Source organism: Trichoplax adhaerens, genomic scaffold (genome assembly GCF_000150275.1).
Source record: "Trichoplax adhaerens TRIADscaffold_21 genomic scaffold, whole genome shotgun sequence".
Lineage (NCBI taxonomy): Eukaryota > Metazoa > Placozoa > Uniplacotomia > Trichoplacea > Trichoplacidae > Trichoplax > Trichoplax adhaerens.
The window spans coordinates 167,066-183,141 of record NW_002060962.1 but is presented as its reverse complement, the minus strand read 5'-3'; the positions used below and the strand labels follow the sequence as shown (position 1 = coordinate 183,141).

Sequence of the window (16,076 nt, the reverse complement as noted above, 5' to 3'; positions counted from 1 at the left end):
CTATTATTATTGTCGAAGATAAATCTACCGATAAACTGTGTATGATTATTTTGGGTGGAAGTCAAAAATTGAACAAGTTTCCTATGATCTCTGCGATGACGGATAAATTCTTGATTTTGGGACTCATAAATTGCAAAATAGAGGAGCAGATAAATATAATACTACAGTACGACAACATGCCATTACAATCGCAGACAAAGTTGCCAGCTTTAGACTGCCAAAGTTACATATCAGGAGACTAAAATAGAGAGGGGCAAGAAGCAAATAGAGATTTTCTCCGTTTGGGGACAACTAAAAGGAAAAGAGAGAATTTAGTAAATAGGCAATATAATCTGACACAGTAACACCAATCTTAAAATGATACTACATGATACAGTATCGTACATTCTGGTCTTACTAGTAATTTACATCTATACTCTTGTTATTATTTTTACCGTGGAAGAATTATAGGAACTGTAGCGATAATTATAATCAGTACTGAATAGTTCAGTAAGTAAATACTGTATTGGATTTTCAATTTAGGTTCTCAGTATACTTTCTTAATCCATCGACACCAATTAAAGTCTACTATTATAATGTATATCATTAGAGATATTACAACTCGTTTGAAAATATCAACTTTACAAACCATATCCTAGAGAATAGTTGAATTTACCATAGCAAGACTACTACTACGATTGACGCTTAGAACCAAAAGATAAATTACTATACTATAAATCACAATCATACCGTTACGACTTATAAGTTGGCTTGGATATCTGTTGATAACTAACTAATATCACTGTTTTTTATCTTTTCAGTTTCAGCAACAGTTTTATCAAGTATAACTATAGAACGTTTCCATTTATTTGAAATATGCAAGTGTTGCGAGCGTCTTCCGTCGCCCTTCCATTCTCTTATCGCCTTTCTGGAGGTTAGACTAGATTATTTTGCCATCAAACAAATCCTTTTATGGTTTTCCATCTGTTATTAGTAATATTTACCTCTTGCTTCTGATAATATTTTTCCGCATACTGTAGTTGGTGATGGATATAACAATATATTTATTTTATTATTAAAAGAATATTATGTTAGTGTACTTACTCTACTTAGTTAGTTTACCATAATAATTTCGCGTACTATACTGTATGTGCACAGTACTCACGCTTTATACTTTACTTATTAACGATGACATTAGAAATATCCAACAAGCTTTTCAATGCTCACCCTCAATAACACATAGAATGATGCTCAATTTGCAGGCAAAATCAACAGGCTCACGCCATCGATATGGAGTGCTTACAGTCTTAGATCTGCAGCCACGTCCGCTGAGTATCCCGGCTCTTTGTCTGGCGTCAACTTTTTCGTTGATCAAAGTCGCAGGGCCAATGTACCCAATACTGGCCATCTTGCTGGTGCCTTAAGTTCTCGTTTTATGAATGAGACTTTTGGACTATTTAAAGATGGTACCAAACCTCTCTTAAAATCAGTGAAAATGACGATTGATCCCAATTTTTATAATTTTCACTATGGTTTACTTGGTAACGCAATGGTTAAGCTGACAAATTTCAACAAGAATGCCTTCAAGACCTTATGTGAAATGACTCTTGGCGATGATAAAAGCTTGCTATGTAAAGTTGAAGCCACGACTGAAGTTACTCAAGATCATAAACTGCACGCAATATCGGATGATGTAACTGAGGAATTGCGTAACTCTCAAATTCGTGATGACCTTAAACATAGCTTGATAAATCTAGAAAAATTAGGTTTGCCATCCGAACCATGTATGATATCATCCGTGGAGGTACGACCTAGCGACTTGGATGAAAATCGAAACGTAAATTGGGCTCAGATGTTAAGTTACTGCCAACACGGCATTCGTAGTGCTATATCGTCAAAAAAATTTCAGGTAGCTACACGAATGAGTTCTTTAGCTCAAATTAAAGAGTTACACCTAGATGTTACCGGAAAAGTTTCTGTAGGCGATACCGTTGATATTTCTGTTTATGAGAATATAGAACTTAATCGTATTCTATGTATTGGTAAATGTGGAGAAGAGATTGTGTGCAAAGGATATCTAGACTTAGATCGTGAAATTGCTGGCGAATTGCCACAGTGGCGATTACCGATGCACACAGAATCAGATGTCTGTGTCCATACTGACGTTCCTTCAGTGGGCTTCCATCGCGATCGCTTTAACAATGTAATTCTTGAGTATGTAAAGGAGGCAATTTCCAATTCACGATTTAACTGTTATCTTGCTCAAGGCTACTTGAAAGGTCATCTTCTTGAAGATGCTATACAAGTTATTTTTACTCATCGGATAAAAATCGACCCCGAATTATTCAAAATCGACCAATTTCAAGATCTTAAGCATGAATTAAAGCTACTCAGTTTAGGCAAGTCATCCTTTATTGTCAATACAGATCTCCAACTACATGATAAAGTATTAATATCCGTTGCAAGTAACATCGTTAACTTTAGTATGAAAAATGGTAAAGGTGTTCCGTTTACTGATTGGCATCAGAAAACATTTTCAGAGTATCGCAACAAACTCGGACCACATGAGGTTAGGATATTATCAGTCTTTTAATAAATAATTGATATTTATAGTTAACAGTATTATGATACTTGCAAGTAGTGTTCTCAGTTAGAAGAATTAAGTAGACATAAGATGCTCGTCGTTTTTTATATGAATAATAAATGCGGGTGAACGAACTTGTTAAAACTAGATATACTGTACTAATTATCATCATTTTCATTTTATCTTATCGCTTTACAAATAGGTTAATATGCCATCAGAAATACCTAAAGATGCATATAAACACACCTTTTATTCACGCTATGACGACTTAGATCACCACCATATAATTAAAAACTCCCGTTATTTTACTTTCTGCTTCGATGTGGCAGCAAATGCAATTTATAAGCGTTCACCAGCTTATCATACCGGGTTTACCTATGATTTCAACCCAAATTGTGTTAGAGAATTCGACATTTGTTACGTCAATCATTGTCGAGAAAGCCAGCAACTTGAAATAACTACATTCCAAAATCATGAAGATCCACAAAAGCTTCACTTCTTGTTGACGAAAGGTGACAAGACTATATGTTATTGCAACATGACAATCGATTTAAATTCATCAAAGGTATAACTGTATCTATCCGTAGCGTGCAAGTGTTAGTCTTTGTAATGCTCGTGTCATTATGCTGTCAATATATCATAACTGTATAACTGTATCTAACCGTAGCGTGCAAGTGTTAGTCTTTGCAATGCTCGTGTCGTTAAGCTGTCAATATATCCAGATATACGCATTTTAGCAAAATATTTAGAAATTTAAATCAAAGTCGTGACTGAGCTCATAACAAGAATTAATTGTATGCTAATCTTTATAGCATCGTATACTCTCACTGTGATAGAAAATATATACAGAGATACGTAGGTGTTTACTGTGACGCCTTTCATACATGAGTACAGTATCGTAGAATATTATTATTATCTATTCACTGTCAACTGTACCATATGCCATTATATTATAGAATTCCATCGATATTGTATTTGTAAAATTGGGTATTTAACTAAGAAAAGTATTCGTTAACAATAAGTAGCGACAGATCTGATAAACAACATAATACTTTAAGGAACGTATATATGCATATTTTCCACTTTGTGGTCAAAATTTTGACCAACATCTTATTACTTAGAGCTAGAGTAGTAATGACATTGTTACTATAGTCTCTTCTTTTATAGTACCGATTCTAATGCCTTTTATTTTAAATGCGCATATTCAAGAATAAGAGTATCAGTACTGTTTTGGTTTCTATTTCTATAATAAACAATTTAAAATAGGTAAACTTTAATAAATTTGAACATAATTTTACACTATTAAATTATTTAAAATTTTCGTAAACTCGAAGAAGCGTTATTTGGACGACTACGTAGGTGCAATGTGTATAAACACATATCAGTATAGTGTCATATAGATTATACGAATAACAAATAAAAATAAGTAGTAATATGATATTATACAGTTACATACAACAACTTACGTATATCTACGCGTATATCTACCTAAAGCGTCTACCAGTTGAAGGTTGAAGGTTACAGTATTAGTGTTATACCTATCTATATACTTATTACGTTTTCGAAAGTCTTGCAGTAAGCTTATAATATAGAAACTGTATGCATCAACGTAACTAACGAAAATCTCATTCCGTAACTACTGTATATGAATACAGGATGAGAATTGTGTATAGATTTATGAGATGTAACATTGAAAATTACTTTCTCATGTGATATTCTCGGATACTAAATTATCAGGTAGTACAGGACTATCAATGATCTAGTTATTATTGATCACCCAATTCTATAGTTGTTAAAAATCTCGAGGTTGATTTGTAATACCTTTAAATATATATATCACACACATATAACACACATAACTTTAGCCGCAACATATATATTCGTATTGTACGTTTATGTTACTTATTTTAACAAGCTTTTCACTAATAACTAATTATAATTGTCAATCAGGAATTACTTGACCCTAAACGATCTTATGCATGTATGATATACATATTTAGTCACAGAATCCTACCAAATTAACTTAACTTATCTCCTATCTTAGTGAGTTAGCCGTGATACGCTTACAAGACTTTTAATGTACCTTGATAGCAGGATGGTATAAAGAAGTTAAGGATCGATAAATAATTCTACTAAGAACTAGATTTTCGATTTAAGCTGTAAAATCCGTACCTTGTTTAGCGTTAGGGCATAAATCAGCTTGAATTACAACGAGTAACGTAATGAAATAGTTCCATTTCATCATTCGATAGTCATTGGGTCAAGATTTCGTACTTACATAGACATAGGCCTTTACGATTACAGGAATAAAGTACTGACAGCGATTTTATTTGTTTATTTGTACTAGGTACAATACACTGTAGTGTCTACAACGTATGCATGCCATCCGTCGTCAGCAAATTTTAATTCAACGTAGTGGGGGAAAAAAACATCAATAAACAGCTTAATACTTACTTTGAACGACGTTCTATCGAAACAATGAAAACTACACATTCGCATGTATGTGTTGCATCAGTGTCGATCATTTACATGTTGCTTAGTAATAGATTTTGGTGATCATACAAGTAGAATTCGTGAGTAAACACTAAATAATAATCTGTACAGTGAATAATACCGGGATATAGCTTCCGCCGAGTGTAACCTACGGCGATATATAAACAACATTTACATAAATCATAAGACGAGTCGAGATATACTCGTATACAGATTATTGTATATCTTTACTTACTCTTGAACGTTTCATTAACATTTGATCATGGGGTATTCTTATACTATCCAATCGCATAAAACCATTATCAATGCTGTTATGCCCAAATTTATTCCCAATATCTCCTTGGGTAATTCCAGGTAGAGGAGTATGATCTTCTAGACTACGAACCTGGAGAATGAGTAAATGTAGTCCATAACACTTATTCTGAGTCCACAATTGAGCCATCACAGCCGTATGAGTCGCAGCATTAGTCACTAAACAAAACATAAATACGCAAATAAGGGACTTGATATTATTACATGCGTCATATAAATTTAATTAGCGATTGTGTTCTCTTCGTTAAATTGGGGAGTGATAAGACAGTGGCATTGATTGCTTACATTTGCTAACCCACCATTTTGTAGCCGTTAAAAGTAGGAGTATTTAAGATAAATTCTCTAGTTTTCGGGTCATATGTAGCGGTTGTTTTTAATCCTCAAACAAAGGTACCTAATTCCAATATAAGCAAAATACGAATACCCATTTAGAGTTAAGAATAAGAATAAGTTGCTTCAACTAGTCGCGAAACAAGTAAATAAATAAGGGCGATTGTATTATTTTAGGATATCAAATATTAGAATACGGTCATAGAGTATATTTAATAGTTGATTACCGTGACCAAGTTCGGTTTAGCAATAGGTAGCGATGATTTTAAAATTATCAGCTAACAGTACCTATTTCTTTTGTTTTTTGGGAGTACCTTGATCCTACGTTGATATTTTGCCCAAAATTATCGCGTTAGCTATTTTAATTATATTGTAGAATGTGCTAGTACATTAGATTTGTAAGAAACAAATTCGACATGGCGTAAAACAGCCGATGTATAGAAGTATAATATACTGTATTTATACAAAAATATATAGTGTAATATATTGCCTGTTTCAAGAACATATTTAACACGAGCAGTGGTAAACATGAGTATCTATTCATTTATGATTCTGGATGCTATAATTAATTAACGTAATGATGTTAACGTTATTGTATTACTGTATATAAGTGCAGTATATACTGTACAAGTGTACGTATATTTATTTACGAATATGTGATCAATCTTAATATAATACCTGCAAAGCAGATTTCCGCGTAGTAAGATGTAGTTCGAAAGGTATCTTCTCTCCTATTGTGCTAAAGAAGAATAATGTATAGGTGTAGAAGTATCGTATTCCATTAGTGACATTACTTATTATTTTATTTCAATTAGCATCTGCAACATGATACAGTAACTAACTTTTACTATTTGTATGGCAATTTTTCCATTACGTTCATTACGCCTTGTGAAATTTCCGATATTAATTCTTGCTCAAGGTTTAATATCATTACAATGATTTCAAGACTCCAATAAATTACGATGTGATATTGACGAAGAGAGATTATAGCATTATGGAATCGATGTTCGGATCATTAGTTGACGATGCCATCCTACGCTGCGAGATCGATTTGATCGATATTAATTATTTTTATTAAAATGTAGGGATGATTGAATACGGTACTGTACGTAAACAGAGCATAACAGTACTGAATAAATTAGTTCTCTTGTGAGCTTTATCAAGAAAACTTGCTATCGTTTACCTCCATTGCTTTAAATAATATGTATATATACAATATATGTAATCATAATAATTATATATATATACATGTATATATATATGTAATTACAATATTATGTATATACATGTATATATATATAATTAATATACTGTTCTCGTAGCTAAAACGGTCTTATTTAGACCAGCCTACAGTACTATTCCGCCCACACTACAGCGACAGACAGCCGGATTGAACCGACAATATCGTATTTCTGGTCTTACATTCAGTCCTTATTGTATTCTACAGTACGGCATTGGTTGGCATGGTAAGCACCGAGACCTTGCAAGGCTCGAGTAAGTTTGAATATTGAAATTGCAAATCTCTTTCCTATTTTCCCCAATTTTGTTAAAGCCAACAGCTAAGTTCTTTCAGGTCTGATGCTTGTAATAGTAGTATTGCTTTTCAATTCTTTTTCTGTATTGGATTTATTCATTTTTATTGAAACATTTGCCAGCTACTGTAGTCAGTGTCGCTCTTGTTGAAGAAAATCGGCTCGTCGGCAAACGGCAGCGCCAGCGTTGTTCACAATTAATTAGTTAAAAAACTTAAAATATTAAATATCTAATGTTATTGCTGGGATTGCGAGTAGAAACAGATCGATATCAGCGAGTATTGAGTCGTACTCATCTAGTAACTTGCTATTCTTCCCCCAAGGTGTGGATCACATGTCATTGAGGTGATTATTCATTTTTTTTCCTGATCAAATTTGCAAGGCTGATTCCATGGCCAAGATGCAATGGATTCTTTGAACTTACTATAATTCGATACTATGGTACAATAGCGTAAATTAAACCGTTCCATTTGAACGGATTCTCCTTGGATTTTAAAAATGTGCGATCGTCATTTTTACTTTTGTAGACACGATTCAATAGCGATCACCATTGCAACCCCACCACTGCCTTTCATGGTCAACACCAATCATCTGTTATACACTTGACAGTAGAAAATTCGAGCCTATCTATCTCGTTGATAAAGCGTAGCTCTTCAGCTCTTCGTCATAGCATGATAGGCGACTTTCTACTTAGCGACTACAATATTTTTCAGCTTTACTCAAGGAAAGTTTTTTGATTTATGCTGTCGTTGATAACGGACATCCATAGAGTAAAGTAGATCTTGAACCGTTAATTTATACGGTCTGTATGTTATTTTAACAGTGGCTAAAATAAGCAACCTAGTACGATTGCAGCTGTTTTGAGTACGAAAGGGCATTCTTACGGTAAGACAAGGAGCTTAGTATACTGTGTACACTAGTGAAAAATTTTTTTATTAATTAGCGAGCCTGAAAAAATATTTTTCCTTTATCGTGCTTGGCAATCTTGTGCATTTACATTACTGTACAGTAGTTGATTAGAGCCTGTTGTAACGTATTGTAATGTTGTAAAAGCAAACAGTTATTTATGTGTACACAAGGATGGAAAGGCCGTGTAGTTACAGACTAAAGAGAACAATCGTCAAGCAATTAGCTATTATACCGTACCTACTACCCACTACTCAATGTTCCAATCCCTCAAGAGATTTAATTTGGTATCATTGTTTTTTCAACTGTCTATGAAATAACGGTCAATATCTAGTGGGTGATTATGCTCTTCTCTGCCTAAGAATCATGAAAAAAGGTTACACGTTATGGACTGATTTGTTTGTGAATCCAATGGGGCTATTTCTCCAATCGCATTAGTGCAAGATTATTTTTGATCGATCTACTGTACTTGTGCGCGTTGTGGATTTACAAGCCAATATGGGACTACAGGACAGTAGAATGCCTTCGTTACTGTATTGAAAAGTTTTTTCATTCTTTGATCCGCTAATGAGCGACTCAGTTCTCAATATGTATGTCAAGATGAAACGTACAATGATTCGCTATTCCAATTGCAATATGCTATTTCTTTTGCAATTGCTATCTGTTCAGTACAGTACATACTGGTAGTTAGCACTGTGTTACTCAACTCACTTCGCCGTTAAGTAAGGTGCTGAAAGGATCTGCTCGACGAATTTTAATTTTATTTTATTTATTTTAGTAGCCAAGCAAATACGATGATGTTGTTTATTTAAGCAAGCATTTTCTTTGTCGCGTCGCATTCGTAGCATGGAGAAAGACTGTAGCTTTTGAAATACACTTTTGAGTAAAAATTACCTTGACAATCCCTCCAATTTTTGTCTTTCCCCCCAAAAATCTAGTCCACCTTATTCATGATGCTAACGATGATGTAATCTCCATTTTTTTTTGGGGGGGGGGGAGAATGATTGCGATTACCTGTAGCTAATTACAATAAATAAATTAAAGCCCGAACAGTGATCTAAGGGTACAGTACATAGTATTTCTATCTACTATACTGTATCTAGTGAGGGTCAGAGGTCAGTAGGCACTAACGAGGTCATGCTCAATTGCTCACGTTTATCTGATGGGCGTTGTATCCTGCCATATTGCATTGGCAGCAGCAGATCCATGGATTAATAGAAGACCTTCTGGTAGCCCATGGCAGCTCTTGCATGGCCTGGCCTAAATGCACAAATAATAATGAATCATATTGCAGTCCACCTCAATACTTATGTTCTATGTTGTTATTTAAATTCTTAGGGGGGGGGGGTCGCTATTGCCTAAAGGAATTCTATTGTATCCAGCGGTAGTAAATTAAGTAATCTATTGTTATTATTAATTAATTCTTGAAGATAAATCTACCACCATGTGTATGATTATTTTGGGTGGAAGTCAAAAATTGAACAACTTTGCTAGGATCTCTGCCATGACGGATAAATTCTTGATTTTGGGGCTCATAAATTGCAGAATGCTGTAGAGGAGTAGATATACATATTATATCACAGTACGACAACATGCCATTACAATTACAGACAAAGTCGCTAGCGTTAGACTACCAAAGTACATATCAGGAGGCTAAAATAGAGAGGGACAAGAAGGAGATGGAGATTTTCTCCCTTCAGGGACAACTAATAGGAAAAAGAGAGAATTTATTAAGTAGGCAATATAATCGGACACAATAATACCGATCTTAAAATGATACTACACGATACAGTATCGTGCATTCTGCCATTAGACCTATACTGTTGTTACTATTTTTATCATGGAAGAATGATAGGAGCTGTACTGATTATTCAGTAAATAAATACTGCATTGGATTTTCAACTTAAGTTCTCAGTATATTTTCTGAATCCATCGACACCAATGAAAGTCTACAATTATACTGTATATCATGAGAGATATTACAACTCGTTCAACTTTACAAATCATATCCTAGCGAATAGTTGAATTCACCATAGCAAGACTGCTACTACATTGGACGCTTACTGTAGATCCAAACGATAAATTTCTATACTATAAATCACAATCATACCGTTACAACTTATAATTACTTGGCTAGGATATCTGTTGATAACTAATATCACTGTTTTTATCTTTTCTGTTTCAGCAACCGTTTGATGAAGTATAACTATAGAACGTTTCCATTTGTTTGAAATATGCAAGTGTTGCGAGCGTCTTCCGTCGTCCCTCCATTCTCTTATCGCCTTTCTAGAGGTTAGATTATTTTTGACCATCAAACAAATCCTTTCATGATCTTCATCTGTTATTAGTAATATTTACCTTTTACTTCTGATATATTGTACTGTATTATACTATTCCGTAGTAGACGAGTACTATTTACGGTGTTAACACTATCTGTTATATCAAATTATCTGAAATTTCGCTACGTAGACCACATCTAACGTACTTTATACCATAGTTGGTCATTGATATAACGCTATTTTTATTTCCTTATTAAAAGATCATTATGTTAACGTACTTACTCTACTTAGTTAGTTTACCATAATAATTAGAAGAATGATACGCATCATAGTTTATTTCTTACAGTTAAGTAATTTAATGATGACCAATAAGAATATCACTTAAAGTTCAAGTCAATCAATCAATTAATTAATTATTGGTATGCCCTCCCGTTCGCGATATTTCGCGTACTATACTGTATGTGCACAGTACTCACGCTTTATACTTTACTTATTAACGATGACATTAGAAATATCCAACAAGCTTTTCAATGCTCATCCTCAATAACGCATAGAATGATGCTCAATTTGCAGGCAAAATCAACAGGCTCACTCCATCGATATGGAGTGCTTACGGTCTTAGATCTGCAGCCACGTCCGCTGAATATCCCGGCTCATTGTCTGGCGTCAACTTTTTCGTTGATCAAAACCGCAAGGCCAATGTACCCAATACTGGCCATCTTGCTGGTGCCTTAAGTTCTCGTTTTATGAATGAAACTTTTGGACTATTTAAAGATGGTACCAAACCTCTCTTAAAATCAGTGAAAATGACGATTGATCCCAATTTTTATAATTTTCACTATGGTTTACTTGGTAACGCAATGGTTAAGCTGACAAATTTCAACAAGAATGCCTTCAAGACCTTATGTGAAATGACTCTTGGCGATGATAAAAGCTTGCTATGTAAAGTTGAAGCCACGACTGAAGTTACTCAAGATCATAAACTGCACGCAATATCGGATGATGTAACTGAGGAATTGCGTAACTCTCAAATTCGTGATGACCTTAAACATAGCTTGATAAATCTAGAAAAATTAGGTTTGCCATCCGAACCATGCATGATATCATCCGTGGAGGTACGACCTAGCGACTTGGATGAAAATCGAAACGTAAATTGGGCTCAGATGTTAAGTTACTGCCAACACGGCATTCGTAGTGCTATGTTGTCAAAAAAATTTCGGATAGCAACGCGAATAAGTTCTTTAGCTCAAATTAAAGAGTTACACCTAGATATTACCGGAAAAGTTTCTGTAGGCGATACCGTTGATGTTTCTGTTTATGAGAATATAGAACTTAATCGTATTCTATGTATTGGTAAATGTGGAGAAGAGATTGTGTGCAAAGGATATCTAGACTTAGATCGTGAAATTGCTGGCGAATTGCCACAGTGGCGATTACCGATGCACACAGAATCAGATGTCTGTGTCCATACTGACGTTCCTTCAGTGGGCTTCCATCGCGATCGCTTTAACAATGTACTTCTTGAGTATGTAAAAGAGGCAATTTCCAATTCACGATTAAACTGTTATCTTGCTCAAGGCTACTTGAAAGGTCATCTTCTTGAAGATGCTATACAAGTTATTTTTACTCATCGGATAAAAATCGACCCCGAATTATTCAAAATCGACCAATTTCAAGATCTTAAGCAAGAATTAAAGCTACTTAATTTGGGCAAATCATCCTTTATTGTCAATACAGATCTCCAACTACATGATAAAGTATTAATATCCATTGCAAGTAACATCGTTAACTTTAGTATGAAAAATGGTAAAGGTGTTCCGTTTACTGATTGGCATCAGAAAACATTTTCAGAGTATCGCAACAAATTCGGACCACATGAGGTTAGGATATTATCAGTCTTTTAATAAATAATTGATATTTATAGTTAACAGTATTATGATACTTGCAAGTAGTGTTCTCAGTTAGAAGAATTAAGTAGACATAAGATGCTCGTCGTTTTTTATATGAATAATAAATGCGGGTGATAACGAACTTGTTAAAACTAGATATACTGTACTAATTATCATCATTTTCATTTTATCTTATCGCTTTACAAATAGGTTAATATGCCATCAGAAATACCTAAAGATGCATATAAACACACCTTTTATTCACGCTATGACGATTTAGATTACCAGCATATAATTAAAAACTCCCGTTATTTTACTTTCTGCTTCGATGTGGCAGCAAATGCAATTTATAAGCGTTCACCAGCTTATCATACCGGGTTTACCTATGATTTCAACCCAAATTGTGTTAGAGAATTCGACATTTGTTACGTAAATCATTGTCGAGAAAGCCAACAACTTGAAATAACTACATTCCAAAATCATGAAGATCCACAAAAGCTTCACTTCTTGTTGACGAAAGGTGACAAGACTATATGTTATTGTAACATGACAATCGATTTAAATTCATCAAAGGTATAACTGTATCTAACCGTAGCGTATGAGTGTTAGTCATTGCAATGCTCGTGTCATTAAGCTGTCAATATATCCAGATATACGCATTTTAGCAAAATATTTAGAAATTTAAATCAAAGTCGTGACTGAGCTCATAACAAGAATTAATTGTATGCTAATCTTTATAGCATCGTATACTCTCACTGTGATAGAAAATATATACAGAGATACGTAGGTGTTTACTGTGACGCCTTTCATACATGAGTATAGTATCGTAGAATATTATTATTATCTATTCACTGTCAACTGTACCATATGCCATTATATTATAGAATTCCATCGATATTGTATTTGTAAAATTGGGTATTTAACTAAGAAAAGTATTCGTTAACAATAAGTAGCGACAGATCTGATAAACAACATAATACTTTAAGGAACGTATATATGCATATTTTCCACTTTGTAGTCAAAATTTTGACCAACATCTTATTATTTAGAGCTAGAGTAGTAATGACATTGTTACTATAGTCTCTTCTTTTATAGTACCGATTCTAATGCCTTTTATTTTAAATGCGCATATTCAAGAATAAGAGTATCAGTACTGTTTTGGTTTCTAGTTCTATAATAAAACAATTTAAAATAGGTAAACTTTAATAAATTTGAACATAATTTTACACTATTAAATTATTTAAAATTTTCGTAAACTCGAAGAAGCGTTATTTGGACGACTACGTAGGTGCAATGTGTATAAACGCATATCAGTATAGTGTCATATAGATTATACGAATAACAAATAAAAATAAGTAGTAATATGATATTATACAGTTACATACAACAACTTACGTATATCTACGCGTATATCTACCTAAAGCGTCTACCAGTTGAAGGTTGAAGGTTACAGTATTAGTGTTATACCTATCTATATACTTATTACGTTTTCGAAAGTCTTGCAGTAAGCTTATAATATAGAAACTGTATGCATCAACGTAACTAACGAAAATCTCATTCCGTAACTACTGTATATGAATACAGGATGAGAATTGTGTATAGATTTATGAGATGTAACATTGAAAATTACTTTCTCATGTGATATTCTCGGATACTAAATTATCAGGTAGTACAGGACTATCAATGATCTAGTTATTATTGATCACCCAATTCTATAGTTGTTAAAAATCTCGAGGTTGATTTGTAATACCTTTAAATATATATATCACACACATATAACACACATAACTTTAGCCGCAACATATATATTCGTATTGTACGTTTATGGTACTTATTTTAACAAGCTTTTCACTAATAACTAATTATTAATTATCAATCAGGAATTACTTGACCCTAAACGATCTTATGCATGTATGATATACATATTTAGTCACAGAATCCTACCAAATTAACTTAACTTATCTCCTATCTTAGTGAGTTAGCCGTGATACGCTTACAAGACTTTTAATGTACCTTGATAGCAGGATGGTATAAAGAAGTTAAGGATCGATAAATAATTCTACTAAGAGCTAGATTTTCGATTTAAGCTGTAAAATCCGTACCTTGTTTAGCGTTAGGGCATAAATCAGCTTGAATTACAACGAGTAACGTAATGAAATAGTTCCATTTCATCATTCGATAGTCATTGGGTCAAGATTTCGTACTTACATAGACATAGGCCTTTACGACTACAGGAATAGTCTTGATAGTATTTTATTTGCACAGTACAGTAGCACTGTACTGTAGCATTTTGACGGACCTTGAATGGCCAAGATCAAAGCTTCGGATATAGCAGATACTGTTCACTGTAGAGATCAATTGTTGCACTGTTCGAATCGATAGAAGACTCGACTCAAAGAAATATCTTGATATTAAGCACATAAGTTGTCCATGACTCAACTCAGTACTGGCACTAAATTCAAAGTTGAAACACGTCGAAATCCCCAACGAATAAATCAGAATAATACAGTAATAAGTAGCACTCTCACCATCAACGAAATTCTTACTTGATGGTCAGCCTAATTTAAGTCAGGGATGGGCCAAGCGATACAATACTGTACTGTATTGCATTACTTCCATTTCGATAGGAAACAAAAGCTAAAAGTGGAGCTGTAAGGTCTGCGGATGTAAGCTATCATTTCTAACCAATGAAAATATCCAAGTTATCATGGTTATTGTTATTATTATCGTAAGTCTACTGTAGTAAACACTCGTTAGTAAAAATAGTGCATTTAAAATATTTCTTGGTAACTAATACAGTACAGTATTGTATTTTCTTTTATATATAACTATAGTTATGTTTTTTACTCTGCTCTTTATTGTAGATTTATGGTAATGGTAGCGCTGCTGACTGCAGAAATCATGTCCAAAAATTAAATATGATGAGGGGTGAAAGAGAAGCTGCTATACTCTCGTCAGTTTTTTTATTTATTTATTATTTTAAATACATAATTAGAGCCTTAGCTCATTGGAGCTCATGTTGGTGTCACACATTTCGCCTTTAATTAGAAAACCGTCGGAACAGCATACTGAAAATGATTGTCGCAGTATACAAGAATCTCCGGAAGAGTATTCTGAATGCGATTATCGTACTATACAGGAATTTCAGTCAGCTTCCAATGCTGATGATGTACGTAAACTGAATTTTGTAAACTCATATATAACGAAATTGAACCATTTAATACTACACTAGCTACTATTACTCAGACTAAATACACCTATAGATACCACTACCACGAACTCATTGTATTTCATGGGATCAATTTATCAGTCACGATCAAGACGTAAGATTTATACAATCGCATCGATCGAAACAGCAATTGATACAATATCATCATACGGTACTGTATATTATGACAAGATGGCGTCTACTCATAAAGTAGATCCAATAGCTAGCTTAACATTGCGCTAACATACAATACGCATGCAACTAGATTTGTTTATCAACATTTACGGAATTAACTTCTTTCGATAATTAATTATCACGACAGTGCAAATCCATTTAATTTATTTGTCCGTTGTAATCTCTGTCCGATACTCGATGGTATAAGCTACTGTCTTTATCATATTAGGACGAAAATACTGCTCACGACAATGATACTATAGAAGGAATCGAAGTGACGACAGATCCACAAATCTTTCATAATGTCCGCAAAAAGAAAACAAAATCGACTAGCAAATAGTTACGTTATAAGTGATAGCTTAACTTGTACAACACGCTTTAAATTAAAGT

General features: G+C 33.8%; 2 protein-coding genes across 2 annotated transcripts; both read left to right on the top strand.

Moving 5' to 3' along the window:
• Positions 1 to 855: 855 nt before the first annotated feature.
• On the top strand, positions 856 to 3,889 carry TRIADDRAFT_61070 (uncharacterized protein; the record flags this gene model as incomplete). Its single annotated transcript, XM_002117076.1, has 4 exons — positions 856 to 913; positions 1,242 to 2,548; positions 2,766 to 3,128; positions 3,830 to 3,889. The coding sequence occupies 4 exons, from the start codon at positions 856 to 858 to the stop codon at positions 3,887 to 3,889; spliced, it is 1,788 nt and encodes a 595-aa protein (XP_002117112.1).
• Positions 3,890 to 10,370: 6,481 nt separating this feature from the next.
• TRIADDRAFT_61069 (uncharacterized protein) lies at positions 10,371 to 16,026 on the top strand (the record flags this gene model as incomplete). Its single annotated transcript, XM_002117075.1, has 7 exons — positions 10,371 to 10,428; positions 10,989 to 12,295; positions 12,515 to 12,877; positions 14,932 to 14,970; positions 15,169 to 15,257; positions 15,353 to 15,473; positions 15,916 to 16,026. 7 exons carry the CDS (start codon positions 10,371 to 10,373, stop codon positions 16,024 to 16,026), a joined length of 2,088 nt encoding a protein of 695 aa, XP_002117111.1.
• Between the last annotated feature and the right edge of the window lie 50 nt (positions 16,027 to 16,076).